This window comes from Panthera uncia, chromosome E1 (genome assembly GCF_023721935.1).
Source record: "Panthera uncia isolate 11264 chromosome E1, Puncia_PCG_1.0, whole genome shotgun sequence".
Classification (NCBI taxonomy): domain Eukaryota; kingdom Metazoa; phylum Chordata; class Mammalia; order Carnivora; family Felidae; genus Panthera; species Panthera uncia.
Window position 1 is genome coordinate 17,317,202 of NC_064814.1, and position 20,971 is coordinate 17,338,172.

General features: G+C 39.9%; 1 protein-coding gene across 4 annotated transcripts; it reads right to left on the minus strand.

Annotated features, from left to right (window-relative positions):
* Positions 1-353: 353 nt before the first annotated feature.
* POLG2 (DNA polymerase gamma 2, accessory subunit) lies at positions 354-19,671 on the minus strand. Of its 4 annotated transcripts, none has more exons than XM_049637667.1 (8): positions 19,058-19,671; positions 15,260-15,386; positions 15,029-15,134; positions 13,613-13,786; positions 7,658-7,798; positions 5,407-5,487; positions 2,686-2,786; positions 354-533 (listed from the first exon to the last, which is right to left on the minus strand). In XM_049637667.1, the coding sequence occupies exons 1-8, from the start codon at positions 19,617-19,619 to the stop codon at positions 521-523; spliced, it is 1,305 nt and encodes a 434-aa protein (XP_049493624.1). In that variant the 5' UTR covers positions 19,620-19,671; the 3' UTR covers positions 354-520. The 4 variants fall into 4 exon arrangements, with proteins under 4 accessions (XP_049493624.1, XP_049493622.1, XP_049493623.1 ...); XM_049637665.1 differs by having other exon boundaries at positions 354-562; positions 19,058-19,666; XM_049637666.1 differs by lacking the exon at positions 5,407-5,487 and having other exon boundaries at positions 354-562; positions 19,058-19,666.
* Between the last annotated feature and the right edge of the window lie 1,300 nt (positions 19,672-20,971).

Genomic DNA, 20,971 nt, shown 5'->3' on the forward strand with positions numbered 1-20,971 from the left:
TCTGGACAGTCCACCCCTTGGACTTCTTGTTACGAGAAAAACAAAATACAATTTGCTTAATCCAATATGTTGGATTTTTTTTTTTAAGATTTGATTTTCAAGGAATCTCTACACCCATTGTAGGTCTTGAACTCACAATCCTGAGATTTGAGAGTCACATGCTCTTCCAGCTGAGCCAACTAGGGGCACCCAATATAGTGGGATTTTTGTTTCTTGTAGCTGAACATATTTCTGATAGAATGGAATACATCAAGATATATAAGGAATAAAACCTGAATTTTCAAAAAGCACTGAAAATGTCTACTTCATAAGTGTAAAGGTGCTAAAAACAAATCTAAGTTAATAGAAGACAATCAAATTAGGAAGGAAGAATATTTATTATATAAATATTAAAATCTATACATTCTTAGCTGATGATATATACTTGATTAAAAAGTCTTTTACTTTGGATATATGCATCATTTCCTTCATCGTGGTGTCTCTACTTCTCAGATGTATTAACCCATTCTCCAAAGTAGCTTCAGTAATCAAAACTGTGAAGAGAATACTCATTTCATCATATCTGAGGGAAAAAGTAGTCAAACAAAACACATGAGCACAAATTAAATTGTAAATTCGCCATACTACCAGCTTTAATTACTTTAGAACCCAGTCACTTTACAGAGTCACAAAACTCAAAGGCAGGGCTTGAAAGGTAGACCAAAAAACTTTTTCAAAGTTTCCAAATTGTATTCAAAGTAAACTTTTCATAAAGTTTCTCTGAATTATTGTAATAGATGGAAAGTCATAAAAAACTAAAATTTGAGAAATAAACACTGGTACCTCAACACATCATCTGGGGCGAAATTATGGAGGAACCTCAGAATAACTATAGCCTTCTGGTACTTGGATACAATTCAAGAAAAATTACTTTAGACTAAATTCTCTTATGATACTACTGTAACAAAGATCTTGAGTACAATACATTATACCCAAACCATGCTTGCTTAATACAGAACTTAGTATGCTAACTTATAGTTTCTAGTTCAGCAATAACTGAATATATTCGCACTGGCCTTCTTTCTGCTTACCCAGTTACACTACCTCATTGTTTTCTTTCTAGAATTCCATCAGCAATTATCCTATTTATCTATTTACTTGTTTACTGTCTACTTTGTCCCACTCCAATATAGGCTTCATAAGAACAGGAATCTTTTCTGTCTTGTTTATTGCTGTTATCAAAGTGCCCAAAATATAGTAAGTGTGCTTAATAAATGTTCCATTAAAAAGCTCTTGGGCTTTACCATTCAAAAACAACTGTAACTTGATAATATTCAATTATCCTCTAATGACACAAAGGATAAGATTTTAGAACTCACAGGACTGGCAGGTTCAAGCGGCACATTTCAGTTTTACATACAGTGAAACCATTACTTGCTTTATCTATAGAAACCTGTTTTTCCTCTGACATCATCTGAAAGGCGTATTTTAACAAGTTGCTAGAGAACTGAAGAGAAAAACATAAAGCTTCCCAACTTTTCACCCAAAAGACAGTCAACACAAAAAGTTATTAAGATAACAAAATAAACCCAAAGGAGGGAAGAATGGATTATTTGAAAAAGAGAAGTTAATGAAATAGCAGGGGGTAAGACTAGAGACAGAAGATCAATCAGGAGGGGCGCCTGAGTTAAGGGTCCGACTTGAGCTCAGGTCATGATCTTGTGGTTTGTGAGTTCAAGCCCTGTGTCAGGCTCTGTGCCAATAGCTCAGAGCCTAGAGCCTGCTTTGGATTCTGTGTCTCCCTCTCTCTCTGCCCCTCCCCAACTCATGCTCTCTCTCTCAAAAAATAAACATAAAAAAATTAAAAAAAAAAAAAAAAAAAAAGATCAGGAGATTACTGCAAGAACCAGCCAGAAGACACTGTTGACTTTAACTTGGGCAGTGTACTAAGGATCGAGAGATGGGTCCAAGATACTATTCAGGAAGCAGGCTGGCATGTAGTGATGAACTGGAGGTGAAAAATAAGGAAGAGGAAAGAGTTAAGGACGATAAATCCAGGAATGTGTCTGGATCAACTGGGTGAACAGAGGTGCTGATCACTGAAACTAGTCCTCTGTCGTTTGTCTGGGATGGAATTATCTTCCACTCAGCCTCAGAATAAACCACAACACAAGCAAGGAAAAGGCACTCCACTCATGTTCCCTCAGTCCTAATTCAATAAATGTGTCTAATATACATAAATGCATCCTTGATAAAATGATAAACTCGGGTACACATAGTCCATGACATTAAGTCTTAAAGCTGCACATAGTATGTGCTCAGATATACCTGATGAATACTGTTCCTGCTATAGCAATTAACTAGGGGCACATGGTTCTGTAAATGGGAGAGTTAGGAATAATTTTATGTAGATATAAATAGATAGATATTTAGAAGGATATTTAGAAGAGATTTCTGTTACTCATAAAGAAACATCACAGGATCAAAAACTCTGAACACAAACAATTCTTGGGGTGCATGGGTGGCTCAGTTGGTTAAGCGTGCAACTTTGGCTCTGGTCATGATCTAGCAGTTTATGAGTCTGAGCCCCATGTTGGCCTCTGTGCTGACAGCTCAGAGCCTGAAGCCTGCTCTCTCTCTCTTTCTCTCACTCTCTCAAAAAATAAATAAACGTTGGGAAAAAAAAAAAAAAAAGACAATTCTTACTTTGAATAAAGTTGTTCCAGTGAGGAGTGCACAGTTTCCAAATAACCAGGCCACACAGAAATACCATTTTCTAGTAATTCACTAAATAGTCCTTGACAAACCTGAGAAAAAATACATAAAATTCAAATATGAAGGAAGTAAAAGTAACTAGGATGATTACCCTGTTTTCATGAAACCACTAATCACCTTTTCCAGTGTTTAAAATGGGCATAAATTCTTTTAGTTATGTGATAATAGTGTTCACAATTCACATACTATATACTTATAAGCTGCATACTTCCTCTGGAAATGAAGAAATTAAGCACTGCAAAGCTGAATACTAAATGCAAATATTCTCAGAGAGAAAATTTTATACCAAATACAAGAATTTTTGTCATCATCGTTATCATTCAAAACACTAACAAAACCAAACCAAAGCAGATTCTGTTGGAGAAAAAACAGTCCAAAGCGCTGTGCTGTGAACTCATCTGAGAGCAGGGCACTGAGCCCCAGGGTTGTACAACCATGTCAGGCAGAGAGGAAACAAGGGAGAAGTAGTCAGACGAACATGATGAAAACGGGGACAACAGTGTTCCTGAAGCCAACTAAAGAAAACGTTTCCAGGACAGAATGACTGATTTTGGTGGGACGCTGTACACAAAAGCCTAACTGGAAATACAGAAGTAGTAAGGGGTAATATTACATAATTTACATAATAAACAGTTTTGTTAACAAGCAATGGTGAAGCAAAACAGAGCAAAAACTTTAAACATCCTTAACAATCTGGAGAAGGGTTTCTCCCCCTCTGAATGCTGACGCAGGATACTTAGCAGCATCCCTGGCCTCCACGAGATACCTCTAGCACTCCTCTCCCCACAAGTGACAACCAAAACTCTCTCTAGACAACAACAAATGTCCCTGGTGGGGAGGTTGACCATCGCGGACTGGGGAATGTGGAGGGAGTGCCTGAGCGACAGTACTGTTTCTCAAACTTCAGCTAGCATTAGAATCCCCTGGAGGGTTTGTCAAACACATGTTGCATCACCAGAGTTTCTGATTCAGCAGCTCTGCCGCGAAGACCAAGAATCTGCATTTCTAACAAGTTCCGAGGGAAAGACTGTAACTAAGTAGGTGGGTGTTAAGGTACTTGATATTTTGGGGATAGGTGAGAATATAAATATTAATAAATCGAAGTAAGAAGTTAACAGAGAAAGGTAAACATAATTGTGGATTTTAACAGGTTAGTGGTTGACAGCAAACAATTTGCTCTTTTGGGGCACCTGGCTGGCTCATTAGGTTGGATGTTCGACTCTTGATTTCGGCTCAGGTCATGATCTCGTGGTTCGTGGCATCAGTCCCCACATCAGGCTCTGTGCTGACAGTGCAGAGCCTGCTTGGGATTCTCTCTCTCCCTCTCTCTCTGCCCCCCACCCCCCGCTATATATAAACTTAAAAAATTTTTGCTCTTTTGGAAGGTAGAAGAGAAATGGCTCTAAGCATGATTAGGTGCTGAAGACATGGGATAATGACAATTCCCACACCATGAGTGAGAATACAAATACACCATGCAGCCGATATGGAGACAATCTCACTGACATAGTGAAATTAAGGATTCATATCCATTTTATCCAGTAATCCCATCTTCATGTATATAACCGGCAAAAAACCCTTGCATAGCCCAGAAACTTCTGTCATACTGCTGAGGGAAAAAAGTTAGAAACAGAGTAAGATATACAACATGCTCCCTTTTGGTAAATTAAAAACACCCACGGGACACAATACTATTATATTCTTACACGTAAAGAAAACCAAAACAAAACAAGGCCTGCAATTACAATGACAAATATTTAAGGAGCAGAGTTCTTTTTTGTCCTTCAAGCAAAAAACCCCAAGGAACTTCTACCTACAAGGGTGCTGGGGAGTCCGCCATGACCCCAGGGGGAAAAGTGGAAGTTAAACCATTACCTTCCTTTCCTCTGTGTGCACTACCTGCCCCTCCCCCCAAGACCTCTCCACAGGACCCTGAAGAAAAAAGCTGGGTGAATCTTGCTAGGGTCCTCACTCAGTTGCTAGATGGGTCTGAGTCACCCAGGACCCAGCATCACTGTAAAGGGGGGGTCTCAAAAGAAACTAAAACCACCCTCCTGGCTTTTCTCAAGAGTATTTCATTAGGCTAGATAGATTAGAGAAACCAAAACAAGATTACAGATCTAGAACTTGTGTTTATATCAACAGGTATCAAAAGTGTTACGTTAAAATTGTAAGTAGGCAAGAAATAACTCACTAGACATCTGTACAAATATTTGGATTACCAAAACTATGCACACTCATTTAAAAAATGCAACTATCACTAAGCATGACTTAACAGTAAAATCCACTGAACTGTATGCAGCTTCTTTTATATACTATAGTTCCAATTATCTATAATTAACCATAGAATTTATCCATAGCCATTTAATTAAATTTTTTAAGAAGCCAATGAGGGATGCCTGGGTGGCTCAGTCAGCTGAGTGTCCAATTCTGGATTTCAGTTTAGGTCACGATCCCAGGGTCATGGTATCTATCCCCAGGGCTTGGAATTCTCTGTCTCCCACTGCCCCTCTACCCCACTTCCTCTCTCTCTCTCAAATAAAAAAATATTAATTTAAAAAATCAAATCAAAAATTTTAAATGGCAAGCTACCCATTTGTTTGAAATAATGGTAATAATTAAAATCATGACATTAAAACTCATTTAACCCACCTGTCTTAATTCCACTGTTGGGCCTCTTCCCACATCCAAAGCAACCTTAACAGGGGCTAAACAAGGGTGAAGTTTAAGTACCTAAAAGCAATTTAAAGGGGGGGGGGGGAAAGGACAGCACACCTTGTTTAAACATAACACAAGCACTAACAAACATAGAGCTTCTTAAACAGTAAAATCTTGTATGAAAACGGAAGCTAGCTGAGGTCAGAAAAAAATCATGTAATGATGTACTTAGCTGGCTATATCCAGGTGCTCATTGACTTCCCCACTTAAATGTTCTGCAGAAATAAGCTCACTTGCTACTCTCCCATTTTCTGACAACTCTATTTTCCCTCAATCAAAATGCCCCTTCCAGGCATCACTGCCTTCCCTACCCAGCCAGAGCCATGTGGCTTATTGTTTGGACTCTTCTTTTGCCAAAACTTACCACTTTTCTTATTCATCCATCCACTCAACAGATATTGAACAGCTACTTAGTGCCAGAAACAGTTCTACGTACTGGGGACAAAACTCCCTGCCCCTCATGGAGGGGATAGACAGATAATAAACAAGTAAATCATATATTTGAAGGTGGTATGGGAGGAGACAGGAAGTGCTGGTGAGTGGTGGTTTGGAGAGGCTGTTTGCAATTTTTTTTAGTTTAACTTTATTTTTTTTTTGCGAGGGTGCACGCACATGACCGGAGAAGGGGCAGAGAGAGAGGGAGACAGAATCCCAAGCCGGCTCCACGTCATGAGCAGAGAGCCCAACATGGGGCTCAAACTCACGAACTGTGACGTGGGAGATCACGACCTGAGCCAGAATCAAAGGTCGGGTGCTTAACTGACTGAGCCACCCAGGCACCGCTGCAATTTTAAATAAGGTAGTAAGAGAAGTTCTTCTCTCTGAGGTGACACTGGGGCAGACTTGAGAGGTGCAAGTGGGTCCTGGAGGAGGCGCATCCCAGCCAAATGGAAGCGTGACCTGCATGTCCCAGGAACAGCAAGGAGGTCTGTGCTGCTGGAGCAGGCGTGTGAGGTCAAAAGGGAAGGGTTTTGTGAAACACTTGGGAGGCTTTGCCTTTTCATCTGAGTGAGCGGAGGAGTTTAGTGGAATATTCTGAGCAGCCGGGCAAAGTAACACATACCTTTGAAAAGGGTCATTCAGTGCCAGAGGGAGGGGATGGTGGTGGCTTAAATCAGAGTGGAAGCAGTTGGTGGTAAGAAATGGTCAGACACAGGATATATTTTGAAGACAGAGTCCGATGGTTTTTGCTGACGGTTTGGATGTGGGATATGAGAGAAAGAACGGATCCCCCTTGTTTGCTATACATCCTATAAATCCCAGCCCCTGAACAATTAATTCTATAATCCAACTTTAGGGGCCTATCAGGCTAAATGAACACTGCGTAATAAACCACTTATCTCTGCAGCGTGGTAGGACAAATTCAGTTTCCAGTCCCAGCTGAGTACCCAACATGTTGAAATTGATTTGGGGCAGCTCCCTTTTGCATTCAAGGGGGATATGAATACTCTAAATTCTTGCCAATTAAACCGTACTCCTCCCCAGTTTAAGTTAATAATCCTGCCTTCTAATTCCCTAAGAAAATAGAGGGTATGAGGAAAACTTCCTTCAAAGGCTAACCAGCCCTGGTAGCCTATTTCTATCTATATAATCATTTCTCTCCTCCCTGCTTTTTCAAATAATTCCTTTTCAAGACCAATCCCTCCCACTTGTGTTCTTGATCCTGCCTTGACTCCTCATGTTTCTTCCAAAATCTTGCTCCATTAGTCATTTACTTTCTTTCCTCCTCTCTCTTGATTTTGAGCCCTTAAAAATGTCCTTTATCCAGGCCCATAGCTAGCTCTTATGATCTACTCAATAGCCACTTGGGGACTAGAAGCAGTAAGGTCAATACCACAAGTCTTACTAGTGTGACATAATCCTACTTAACACTCTGATACAAATGGAAGCCACCTGAGGGAAAGGCTCAGGAGCTAAGAATCAGAGATTTCTGTCTCCCTGTCTGCCAGGATCAAACAGAAATGCCTCTGGGATTACCCAATAGGAATGCCTTGTTCTATTCTGTGAGAACCTGCTTATTATTCCTGTGGCCAGATTCTAAAAATCTGAAAAACAGTAAAATAACTTGCACTAAAAGAAATTTATTATTCACAGTTTGTGTTAGAAACCAAGTATACTAATAACATGAGTGAAAAAAACATATGCTTCTAGTTTCCCAAGTTTATCTCTGAAATATTAAAAGCACCTTTCTATGAAGATTCTTCTTTCTTGTAAAGGAGCTCTCTGTTAGCTGGAAAGAATCGTAGAGATAAGCCAGCATGCCTCGGTCTAGATTTCCACTAACAGATAAAACGTAAGGAACCACATTTTTTCGTCCATCTCGGCCCTTCATAGAAAAGTAGAACAAAAATAAAGTATCATTTAGCAGAGCTATCTCTTAAAACTATAGACTTAGAGAATCAGAACACAAACTTACAAATTCATTTAAGAAAGTATCTACTCTGGGCCAGGCCTATACTAGTCACTGGACCCACAAAGATGGTTATGACACATTTCCTGCTTTCAGGGAGATTAGGATTTAGATTAGATCATTAAGTCTCAATTGACTATGTATTAGAACTGTCTTGAATTTAAAAAAAAATTTTTTTTTAATGTTTATTTATTTTTGAGAAACAGAGCATGAGCAGGACAGGGGCAGCAGGCTGGGGGGGGGGGGGGGGGGGGGGGAGACACAGAATCTGAAGCAGGCTCCAGGCTCTAAGCTGTCAGCACAGAGCCCAATGTGGGGCTCAAAACTGAGCCATCCAGGGGCCCCATAAAACTGCCCTGAATTATAAAATGTAAAAGGTTTTGGGGCACCTGGGTGACTCGGTTGAACATCTGACTTCGGCTGAGGTCATGATCTCACAGTTTGTGAGTTCTAGCCCCAAAAGGGCTTGCTGCTGGCAGCACAGAGCCTGCTTCAGCTCCTCTGTTCTGTTTTTCTCTCAAAAAAAAAAAAAAAAACAAAAACAAAAACAAAAAACAAACAAACCCCATTAAAAATAAATAAATGAATAAAATGTAAAGGTATTGTGTTGGGCCCCACTCCCAGAGGCTCTCAACTACCTGGACAAGAGTGGGACCCCAACATCACTACTTTTCCAGTGCTCCCTACATGAGTGTTATAATACAGATTATAATATTACAATAAAGTTCAGAAGGGCCCTTAGAGAAAAAAACAATTGGTACACTTAGGGATAGGGGTTTGGAGTATAATCTATGTAAATGTAAAGTTCTAATAAGAAGCAAACATCTTTTGAAAACCTGCATTGGGGTTATTACTTTAAGGCTACAATTAAGAATGTAAAATATACCATAATGCAGGATATAAATCAGATACTGATAAGAGACCAATTATTTCCTTCCTTTTATTAAAAAAAATTTTTTTAGGGGCGCCTGGGTGGCTCAGTCGGTTAAGCGGCCGACTTCGGCTCAGGTCATGATCTCACGGTCCGTGAGTTCGAGCCCCGCATCGGGTTCTGTGCTGACAGCTCAGAGCCTGGAGCCTGTTTCAGATTCTGTGTCTCCCTCTCTCTGACCCTCCCCCGTTCATGCTCTGTCTCTCTCTGTCTCAAAAATAAATAAATGTTAAAAAAAAAAAAATTTAAAAAAAAAAAATTTTTTTTAATGTTTATTTGTTTTTGAGAGACAGAGAGACAGAGCATGAGCAGCGGAGGGGCAGAAAGAGAGGGAGACACAGAATCCAAAGCAGGCTCCAGGCTCTGAGCTGTCAGCACAGAGCCCAATGTGGACCTTGAACCAACGAACTGTGAGATCATGACCTGAGCTGAAGTCGGACGCTTAACCAACTGAGCCAGCCAGGTACCCCTCTTTCCTTCCTTTTAAGCTGATAAACAACCATCTCAAAATTTTTAAAATGTCAATTCTAAAAATTAAAAAGGTTCTGCATATAAACAGTTCTACCTTCATTCTTTTTTTTACTGTTATCACTGTCATCTGAACATTCATGTAATTCTGATACTTAAAAAATTTGTCAATCCTCAACTTCTACTATCCATGATCAAGCATAGTTTTCACTAATACATATATGTACTGACATTTTAAATCCATTTTTATGGCATATGGTACCGTAAAGATTAATGTAAATTTGTTCTCAAAAGGCAGTAAACTTCCTGAAATCTGGGATTCTATTATAACTCTATTAATTGACATCTTGTACACATTTATAGATATGATACTTAATATAACTCTTGAGGCACTGCAAGCTTCTGTGGTGCCATTTGAATTAAAAAAAGACTAAATTGTGTTTAAGTATTAGGAAGGCTTTAATGTTTTCCTTTTTTAATGAAGATTTTATTTTTATTGTTATTTTTTAAAGTTTATTTATTTTTGAGAGAGAGTGAGAGACAGAGAGCAAGCCGAGGAGGAGCAGAGAAAGAGGGAAACACAGAATCCGAAGCAGGGTCCTGGCTCTGAGCTGTCAGCACAGAGCTCGACAGGGGGCTTGAACTCACAAACTGCCAGATCATGACCTGAGCTGAAGTCAGACGCTCAACCAACTGAGCCACCCAGATGCCCCAAAGATTTTAAGTAATCTCTATACCCAACGTGGGACTTAAACTCACAACCCCGAGATCAAGAGTCACATGCTCTACTGACTGAGCCAACCAGATGCAGGTAATGTTTTCTAATTCTTTGATAACTGGATATCCAAGGATGCCAAGGTATCCAATGGTAACTCTTCTTAGCTAGAATATCTGATTTCTTATACCATCCAGAATAAACTTCTTTCTATACTCACTTTGTTCTTCAGACGTTGCTAATCTACTTCACCATTCTCAAAAAAACATCCCTCCAAGAATGTACTTAGATGTTAACTGTAAAATTTACTAAAAACAAACACCAAATAGCCCAAGAAGCCTTTCAAAAAAACATACTAAATAGCAGAAATTCTACTTATTATTTTATAACATGTTCAACTAATGATGAGCAATTTTGAGAACCATGGAAATGGAAGGGCAACAATTTAACGGTGAGTATGGAAAATTTTCCATGGAGATAGTGAAAAAATGAACAAAAATTAAGAGACTAATAGCCATAACAAAGAGATTATCTTCAAATTTCTAGTGATAAGACTGGGGCCCTGGCTGGCTCAGTCAGAAGAGCATGCCACCCTTGATCTGAGTTCAAGCCCCGTACTAGGTGTAGCGATTACGTTTAAAAAAAAAAAAAAAAAAAAAAAAAAAAAAAGACCTAAAAAAATTAAATTCCTAGTCACAAGACTGATTGGTTTTTAACTATGATAATGATTATTTAACTATGACTATGCTAACCAGGTTTCATAAGAGTGCTGAATATCCCCAAATGAAATGTGATGGTGTTGGTGCTATGGGAAAATATTCAACAACGAGAAGACTCTATTAGTCACCAAATAGCACATAAAAACTCCTCCTGTCGCCAATCAGAAAATCTAAACATTCAAATCTGCAACAGCTCAAAAATGGGTCAGCATAGAGGCATTTGGGTGCCTCAGTCGGTTAAGCATCTGACTCTTGGTTTCAGCTCAGGTCATGATCTCATGGTTTGTGGGTTCAAGCCCCACGTCAGGTTCTGTGCTGACAGTGCAGAGCCTGCTTGGGATTCTTTCTCGCTCCCTCTTTCTCTGCCCCTTCTCCACCCCCACCGCCCTCTCTTTCTCAAAATAAATAAACTTAAAGAAAGGGTCAGCATGGGCGTGCCTGGCTGGCTCAGTCTGTTGAGCATCCCAGCCTTGATTTCTGCTCAGGTCATGATCTCATAGATCAAGCCCCATATCAGGCTCTGTGCTGACAATGCAGAGTCTGCTTGGGATTCTCTTTCTCTCTGCCCCTCCCCTCCTCAAAATAAATAAACTTTAAAAAAATTAAATGAAAGACTGGGTCAGCATATAAGAGGGCTCAGCCACAATTCTATCCATCCATGTGGCTTCTAAAACTTTGTATCCATGGGTACCTTGAAAAATATTATAGACATTTATAAAGAACCCTGTGTGATGGAAAGGCAAGGCTCCTTCTCTAAGAAAACTATATCACCTGTTTAAATTTTGAAAACTTTGCTCCTTTTAGGATGTAAATGAAGCACCTTTCTTCTGTGGCCAGGGCTCAGTTTTTGGTCAGCTGGCTAGTGTATCCAACTGGGAGAGATCCAGGGCCCAACTTCTAGCCAGTGTGACTGGTAAAGAAGGGGACACTGAGGCCCAAAGCCAGGCTTTCTAACTAATCCTCCTTCTCTATATTCTCACCAGAGCACCTAGTGATGGGGGTTGTAAAGGGAGCGGGCAACAGCATATCTACAGTCAAGTTCTTTAGTCTTTCTTCCTTGTTCCTTCCCCTGCTTCAAACACTCACCTAGAGTGTCTGATGGGGTGGGAAGAGGGATGTATCAGGGCTGATCTTTGTATAACAATGGTAGGGACTTTGGTTACATACAAGAAATGAAAAATCAGTAACTGAAGATACTGGGAGCCAGGTTTCTCACTGTCAGAGAAGAGAATTATAAATTTGGAAAGAGGTGAAGCTAGAATAAACCCTGTGACACTAGACTAGAACTTGAAGAACTGGTGTGCACTCTTAGTTTTTACCAGGTAAATACAGACACAAATATAGAGGTGAGTGTGTAAACATGTATGTACAGAATCGCCTACAAATATTTCTTAGCTGGGTCCACAGAAAGGGCCCAGAAGCAATGATACCCACTTGCAAGGAGTACACCTTGTAGCAAAATCTCAGTTTTTAAATACATTTTCCTCTAATAAGAATTAAGGTTCCTTGGAGAAATGGCTGACTCCACAGCTAGGCCAAGAAACAAGATGATCCTGGAACAACTTGTTGCTACAAAAAGTAAAGAAACGCTCAGAGAATGATAGAGGTATGTCAAAAGGACCCTGGCCAAGTCTAGGGCAATTTCAGCATCAAAATAAATGATGCTAGTAACAGATTATAACCCTCTGAGAGAAACTGGAATGGGTAAGTCCATATTTACAGAAAGGGGGAGAAAACTTTACCCCACAGTATACTGTTGAAAAACAAATCTAATAGAGCAATAATACAATTAATAATTATAATAAATGACACCATTTAGCAACCCTCATAGTAACCACTGATTTACACAAGAAACATCAACACATGCTCCAACTGGTAGGTCAAAATGCAGTGAGAAACAGGTTATTGACATAGTCTTAAACTGTCTGCCCACAAAAGACATATTGATTGCTCATTAATTACTAAGTACAAAGTATTTGTCAACTTCATATTGGAGAAACCTGGTAGCACGATCGCAACCAAGAGATAAAAGTTAACATCCACAGTAAAAAATCTGATTATCATTTGCCTTGTGATATGATACACTGAGAGGGCAGCACCATTTCTGTGGTATTCCTAGCAAAAACACATAAATCATAAGGAAACATGAGAGAAATTCAAATTGAGGGACATTCTACAAAGTAACTACAAAGACATATACTCTTCAAAAATGTCAAAGTCATGGGGCGTCTGACTGGCTCGGTCAGTAGAGCATGCTTATCTCTTGGCTGTAATTTCAAGCCCACATTGGGTGTAGCAATTACTTAAAAATAAAATCTTTAAAAATAATGCCAAGGTCATCAAAGATAAAAGGAACTGTTCATCTGAAGGAAACTAAAGAGACATGACAACTACATGAAATCCTAGATTGGATATTGGACCTATGAAGGACATCATTAGGACAACATTTGAAGGATTAAGTGGATTGGATGGTAATAATTAGATTATCATTACATTCCAGATTTTGACAGCTGTGTTGTGGTTAAGTAGGTGAGTGTCCTTGCATTTCAGACATATATACTGTAGTATTAAGAGGTCATGGGGCCCCATGTCTACAACTTATTCTCAAATGGTTTCAGAAGCGATCAGTTAGGGGTGCCTAGGTGGCTCATTGTTAAGTTGGCTGACTCTTGATTTTGGCTCAGGTCATGATCTCATGGTTTGTTAGTTCCAGCCCCACATCGGGCTCTGTGCTGACAGTGCGGAGCCTGCTTGGGATTCTCTCTCTTTCCCTCCCTCTCTGCCCCTTCCCTGCTTGCATTCTGTCTCTGTCTCAAAATAAATCAATAAACTTAAAAAAAAAAGATCAGTTAGAGAACCTGGGTAAAAAATATATAGGAGCTTAATATAAAACATACGTGTAATTGAGACTCATTTCCAGGACACATGTTTAAAAGTTCATGGTCTCCTAGATTCCACAGGGTCTCGATTGGCTCCTTTCCCCATGGAAAATTGTAGTAAAGTTTATTTCCTTTTCGTCCCTCTTCGTCCTGACAATCACTGCTGCTGAAGTTAGATGGACTCTTGGCAAACTAGAAAAGAAACTTGTTTTATTAACTTGTTAAAATAAATGTTAAAAAGTAAAGTTGAGGGGCGCCTGGGCGGCTCAATCAGTTAAGCGTCCAACTTCGGCTCAGGTCATCATCCCGCAGTTCCTGAGTTCTAACCCTGTGTCCAGCTCTGTGCTGACAGCTCAGAGCCTACAGCCTGCTTCATATTGTGTCCCTGCCCCTGCCCCTCCCCCACTCATGCTCTGTCTCTTAAAAAAAAAAAAAATTTTTAAATAAGAAAAGTTGTGGGGCACCTGGGTGGCTCAGTCAGGTAAGTGTCAACTTTTGATTTCAGCTCAGGTCATGATCTCATGGTTTGTGTGGTTTTGAGCCCTGCATTGGGCTCTGCATTGAGAGAGCAGAGCCTGCTTGGGATTCTCTCACCCCCTCTCTCTGCCCCTCCCCTGTGCTCTCACTCTCTCAAAATAAGTTAAAATAAACATTAAAAAAAAAAAAAAAAAAGGAAAGCTGCCTGAGACTTTCTATGCAGGAACTGAATGAAATTGGTCAGATTCCAAATAAAAATTATGAAGTTTAGTTAAATGAGTGAATATATTGCTAAAAATATTGTTTTTAGTTTGAAAGAACTACAGAGAAAAACTGTTGGAGCTATGTAACCTTTCTGAGGTCAGTTAGTAAGAGGGGAAGGTGACCGTAAACTAAGTGGGGTAAAGAAGAAAGTGTATACTCACCATTCTTATCCTTTGTGAAGAGTGTGATTATTTGTAATTATTCCACTCAGTTTAGTGGGTGTTTGGGATTTTAAGAATTGGAGAGAGATAAGACAATGGTGAGCCACACATGCTTACTTCAACTGTTTTCCCTTCAGCAGGTACTAAAACTTAATTATAAATTACAGAACCATTTTGACAAATACAGAGTTCATGGAGGCAGGGTACAAAAGTTGGGGCTGTAGGGTGTGCAAGGGTCAAACTCTACAGCAGCCAGGAATGCCAAGTGAGGGACTTGAACTCTATCTCGAATGCAAATGCTTACTCAACAAAAGCTTCTGAGCAAGACAGACATCAACAGGTATCTTTACCAAAGAAACTTTTTATATGCGACAATGAAAATCATTACAAAGAGGTTTTACTTGCATTTATCTATTCGTTATAGCTCTTACAAGCATAACGTAGCTACACCAAATAAAATATTTTATCGTAGAGAAATATCATCTCTGACACACTAAGACACTCTACCTATTAACTATTAAATTAACGGTACCTTTCTCCACCACAGGAGTCGATGACGTAACCAGAAATCAAGCCACTGGCCTGCAGTTCTTGCTGAAGTAAACCAAACCAGTGAAGCCTCAGTCTTCTCACCGATTCTTTGGATATCAGAAATATCAGAGTTACTTACTTGGAAATTACATAATCTATCTGGATCAAAGGGAGAGTGACTGGTTCTTGACTACTTAAATACAAGGCCATGTCATTTGTTATTTTTTTGTACCTTTTAACACCATCAGGTGTCTGCTTAGTATCAGAAACAGGATGAAAACACACTCCAATCTGAGCAAGGCCATAAGGCAGCCTCCTGTTTACCAGATCCAGGCAATTAACATAGTGCTCCAACGCACCTGTCAAAAGATAAATTCATCATCATATCAATCTATTCCATATCCCCAAGTCATAAGGGTCAGTTTATAAACAAGTTAACAATATAATAATGCCAGCAAAGCGGTACAAGTAGCATGGAACTATTAAGGCAGATCTTAATTGATTACCACTTAGTTTTAGGGGGTTTCCCCACAACTTCTTGATTTTCAAATCAATAAGAAAGTTGAAAGTATAGTACAATAAATATCTGTAAACTCTTCAGCTAGACACACCAACTGTCAACATTCTGCCACATGTTTTCTTGTTCACCCCGAAACATTTCAGCATGTGGCTCCTGAAATTATTCTCTATCATTACTGCACCATAAAATTAATCGTAATACCACAATTTCATCTAACACATGGTCAATATTTTATTTTCTCCAATTGTCACCCAAAATGTCATTTATTGCTGTGGTTCCTGCTCTGCATTTTTACCAGGTCTCTTTAATCTATTTTAATCTAGAACATGTCCCCTTGCTCCTCCCTCCTTCTCTAACTTTGCTTTTAATGACATTGACTTGACTGGAGTCCAGGACAGTCATACTCAAGATCTGGCTAATTGTTTCATTAATTGGGGTAAATCATTTTTAACAGAACTAAATACTACATAGTTGATATGTAGGTCTTCTTGCATTTTAACAGGAGGAACATAATTTCAGATTATCCCATATTAATGAAACCAAATTTGATTACCTGATCAGGTAGTAATATCCATTCCCCAACAACATCCTGCTCAACAAACTTCCACCCAACATTTTAGAATCCATTCATGATCCTGCTTGAATCATTATACTGGGGATTGCAAAATCATTAAAAGGTGACTTTTCTGTCTTTCCTTCTACATTTATTTCATAGCTTCTGTAAAAACAATGTTTTTCCATCCCTTTCCCCTACCGGCAGTCTCAACTATTTCTTTTTTGATTAACACTATAAATTTCTATTTTTAATGTGTTATAATCTATTACTATTACTAATTAATATTCACCTGGATTCTCCTTCAAGCCATTATCTGTGTCCTTGTGATATAACTCTACTAGTCTTCAAGTAATTCTTTGCTTTCTAGCACCATAAAATGTCTCAAACTCACTTTGTACTTTCCCTGCCCCAGATCTGGGATTAGCCATTTCTCCAAGCACTGGTTCATTTTAAAAATCAAAGTCTGGGTACTAGTTGTGTTTATTGTTATTGTCATCACTTCTAGGTCCTTTCAAAATGAAGAAAGTTAAGAAATGTTTTTCAAAATTATGAGGTCATACTAATATTAATATAATATTGCTGATTCAAATTTAACATTACAAAGTTTATCCTTGCCTTCTTTTATATTTGTATCTTTTATATTATATTTGTATCTCTTTTTTCTTACAGCGAAAATCTTGGTTCCTAATAACCTTAACCTATCCATCTACTTGCTTTATCATCTAACATATATGAAACAGCTTCAGAATTCTATTTCCAACATTTCTATTTGGAATAAATCTAAATTCAAGAGTTCTTTGTGGTTCTTTATGCACTGAGATGGCATCCCACTAAATGACAGCATTGTGTTCAAATTACTTGAAATTTCCACTTCTGATAATAGTACACTAGCCTGCTGATAAGAAAAGCTGGGGGGCGCCTGGGTGGCTCAGTCGGTTGAGCATCCGACTTCGGCTCGGGTCATGATCTCACGGCTCGTGAGTTTGAGCCCCACGTCGGGCTCTGTGCTGACAGCTCAAGAGCCTGGAGCCTGCTTCTGCTTCTGTGTCTCCCTCTCTCTCTGCTCCTAACCCACTCACATTCTGTCTCTGTCTCTCTCAAAAATAAATAAACATTAAGAAAAAATTAAAAAAAAAAAAGAGAAAAAGCTGGTAAAGAAATAAAAAAAAAAAAAATCTGTTTAAAGACTATCAAGGCAGTAAAGACTTGTGGGTCCAAAACATGGAGAGACGGGTAGAGCAGAGAGGTGAACCCAACAGTGATTGTTGCTTTTCTAATGCTCAAGTAGCAGAGCTGAGAAGCTGAAATGCTGAGAACTTCCTGACAAGTTATGGGACTGGAAAGTACAAAAATTGTAGTTCCGGGCTCCTGAAGGAGGCGGTGCCAAGGTAAACACTCCAGCCTTTCATGAGGGACATTCAAAGAGCTATAGTGTAGGAGCAAAGATGAAAACACTTAAGACCAGCCTCCAATAAACTCAATCTTGAACTGCATTAAGAAGATATGCTCCCACGATAGCTGCCTGCCAAAAGCAAAAGTAAATCCTCCCAGGAAGAAGAAAACACCACCAATATCTCAATTTCTCTCTCCAACTTATACACAAATTACAGAGAATATCAGGAGAAAAGTCCAATGACCAAAAGCCGGAGATACAGACACTAGAAACAGATACATCTCGGTCATTAGACACAGACTTTAAAATGTGATTGTGTTCAAGAAAGCTGATTACAAGATGGGGGAAAAGGTTTAACACGTGTAATTTGTCACAGAAGGACAGAAGAAAGAGACAATTAACAATAACAATATCTGGAAACAAAAACATAAAAGACAATAACAATATCCAGAAACATAATGGCTGAGAATTTTAAAAAGCTATTCATAAGTAGAGGCTACCAAAGTTGTCCAGACATGAAATAAAGAAAGCAAGGACCTTGGGAATAGAAAGTAGCAAACTGGGTAAGTCTAAGCTAAAAACACCAGTCAATTAAAGGATTCTGCAAATAAGTGGTTTTAAGTTTGCTAAAGAAAAGGTCTGATATATCAAAAGATGTTTTGATGAATGGGCATCTAAGCGAGCTAAGTTTCATTTTCTAATAGGGAAGAAAACATTGATGTGTTTTGGACATAGTAACAAGTAGTGATTTAACTCCCCCAGAAAAAAGACATGGAATAATTAAAGTAGCACAAATGAGAACTGTCACAAATACTCACCAGTTTGTTTTATTAGGGAAATCTTTAAAATATGGGTACTAATTTTCAGACAACCATGGACATTGGGTTATTTTAAGTTACTTTATAGTGCCACTTAATTAAAATAGCAAGGATAGCATTTTGCAAAGATGAGAAGCTGTGGCTGCAAGTCTGTCCTGTAAAGAACCGTTATTTTGTTATTTTATTTTATTTTATTTTTTTACTTTTTTCAGAATCTCTGCTATCATGTTCTATTTGACTCCAAGGGCAAATTGTGACCTACAAATTTCTGTGTGTTCACTCAAGAATTATTTATAAAGCTTGATTAGTACTATTATTTTTTTAACTGACTCAAAAATCACTTAAGGGGCACTTCAAACAACTGTAGACCAGTTTTCTGTAAGAAAAAATTGGGGGAGGGGGATTTTCATTTTGCTCTAGAAAAATAAGCTTTTGATTAGTCTATTGTGTGTAAAATTAAAGATAACAAAGTATTTACAAACGTTTTAGTAACGTCGAACAAATGACTCACATCATTTAATTTAGGCCCGAATTCTGGAGCTGCTCAATTGAACTCTAGTGTTGTCCAGTCAAATGGACCAGTTTTCTCCATGGTAGGAAGTGAATATACCCAACTACATCAAAAAGATGAGAACCAGATAATTTCCTTCCCACGTGAATACAGGGCCTGTTGCAATTCGCGAAATCTACCAAGACTGCCTTTCCACCCCATCTATTTTGAAGCATGAAATCGTGAAGCATACCGTGAAGAAGGTTCTCCCGTAGTTTCCCAGAAGTTTTCAGTAAGTTGTCAAGAAATGCTACTAGCTGTTCCTTACTCAGCTCTTTGTCTTGCAAGAGTTCGCGTAGAGTTGCTGCTGAAACTAACCTAAAGGTACTGTCCCCGGGCAGCAAAGGGCCTGGCTCATGGTGGAGGGCGTCTACCGGGAAGACCTGCTCCCTTAACACCACCACGGAGGACCACCATTCTGCCGCCAGGTTCTTCCGCAACTCTATGCCCAAGGGGCCAAAGCCGGGGTGGCACCCGCTCAGAAGAGAATGTCGGCTAAGCTGCCGCCTGCTGCCGCTGAAGAAATGCCTTCTCTGACAGATCTCTAGCAGCTCCTCGCTCCCCTCACCGGACTCGGGGACTTCGGTCGGCTCGCTCCCCCGGGGCAGCTCCGCTTGCGACCGCAGGGGCACTCCGAAGGAGCTACTCCCTTCCGTCAAAGGCTCAGACGGCCCCCCATCCACTCGACCTCCAAACCCAGACAATAGGCACCTGCAGACTTTCCGGCAGGCCCTGACTGCAGCACCAGAACGCATCGCCCACGGGAGTTAAACAGCAGTATCCTATTAGCTGGCTGGTCCCGGGAAACGGCCACAAACGTGAGCCCAGGAGCCAACTGCGCAGGCGCGACGGAAGTGCGCGGACGCCCGGCTGGCCACGCCCACGGAAGCGCGCCCGTGTTTCGGTTGTAGCGGTTGCAGGCCTAGGCCAGTAGCTATGGCCGGCGCAGACCCGGTACCGTTTCTCGCCTCAACCAAGTTCGGCCCCTACTTTTTAGCCATCATTAGCACCGATAAAGACCATCCTCATCTACTTTTCACTATCGTGCTGTACCAAGTCCGCTTTGCTTCTCAAGTGTTTTGCAAATCACATCAAAATAGAGTTCGCCAAATCGCCATTTAAATACACCTTTTCAATCTCATGTGTTTGCGTAAATAACCGTTACCTCTTTTAAAGTCTGAGCCCTTTATAGATTACAGACACAAGCTTTAGTTGCAACTCCTTGTAAATGTTGCCGCCATGGTACCTACCTACCCAACAAAGAGGTTCTCTGCTCTCTGGGGTTGGGGTTGTGCGACAGGGAAGGGTATGGATCTTTCACATTTTGGGAGTGGTTCTCAAAAGGGAGTCCTCGGCCAGCAGTGCCTGCACCCCCTGGGAACACTTTTGGAAAAGGAGCCCTGTGACCTCTTAAACAAATCCTCCAGGTGAATGTGGAGACACACTGATAATCAGTGGTAGAGGCAAGTTTTCCCACTAGAGGATCCTTCCACAGGTCCATCAAAGCGTAATGGGGGATTACCGGTCTCAAAACCAAACCAGGATTACCTAGCAGGCACTTAAGACTTCACAATTTTCATTTCCACACTTAGAGCCTTTAGAATTGCCCAAATGGTGGAAAGGTGCCTCAGCCCACTGAGGAAAACTGTTGCTTCCCAAAGCCCACAACTCCCAATTTCTAAGCCTCCCTTAGAGCAGTTAGGGTAGCCTTGTAAGACACAAGCAACTGGATTTCACTGTACTACACCAAAGGGCAGTTTGTGAAAGGAGGGTACAACGGCTGAGGCAGTTGAATTAACCTAACAATAGTTAAAATTTATCAGGCTCAGAAAATCATTCCATACAAGCACATGTGCATTAGTTTGTAAAAAGCTTTAAGACCGTATTGTGTATTGCTTGTAATTCTATTACAAGAACTGCAAAGCTGGGCTCTATCAACGTGTTTTCCAATCAGGAAACACCAGGGAAGAGGCCTATACACAAATAAATAAAAGCGAGAACGGGGAGAAAAATCACATTTATTAGTTCAGACAACCACAGGCTGGACACAACACACATGCTAAAAAGTGGACTGTCTTAAAACTTACTTCAAAGGTAAATAGATAAA

What these genes read in the sequence shown, in the direction of transcription:
- POLG2 (XM_049637665.1), bottom strand. Translation starts at nt 19,619, where the DNA reads ATGCGTTCTGGTGCTGCAGTCAGGGCCTGCCGGAAAGTCTGCAGGTGC. An exon ending in AGAAGAATCTTCATAGAAAG is followed by an intron (nt 5,488 to 7,657) that starts GTGCTTTTAATA and finishes AATTGCTTTTAG; the next exon opens with GTACTTAAACTTCACCCTTG. An exon ending in CAACAGTGGAATTAAGACAG is followed by an intron (nt 2,787 to 5,406) that starts GTGGGTTAAATG and finishes ATTTTTTCTCAG; the next exon opens with GTTTGTCAAGGACTATTTAG.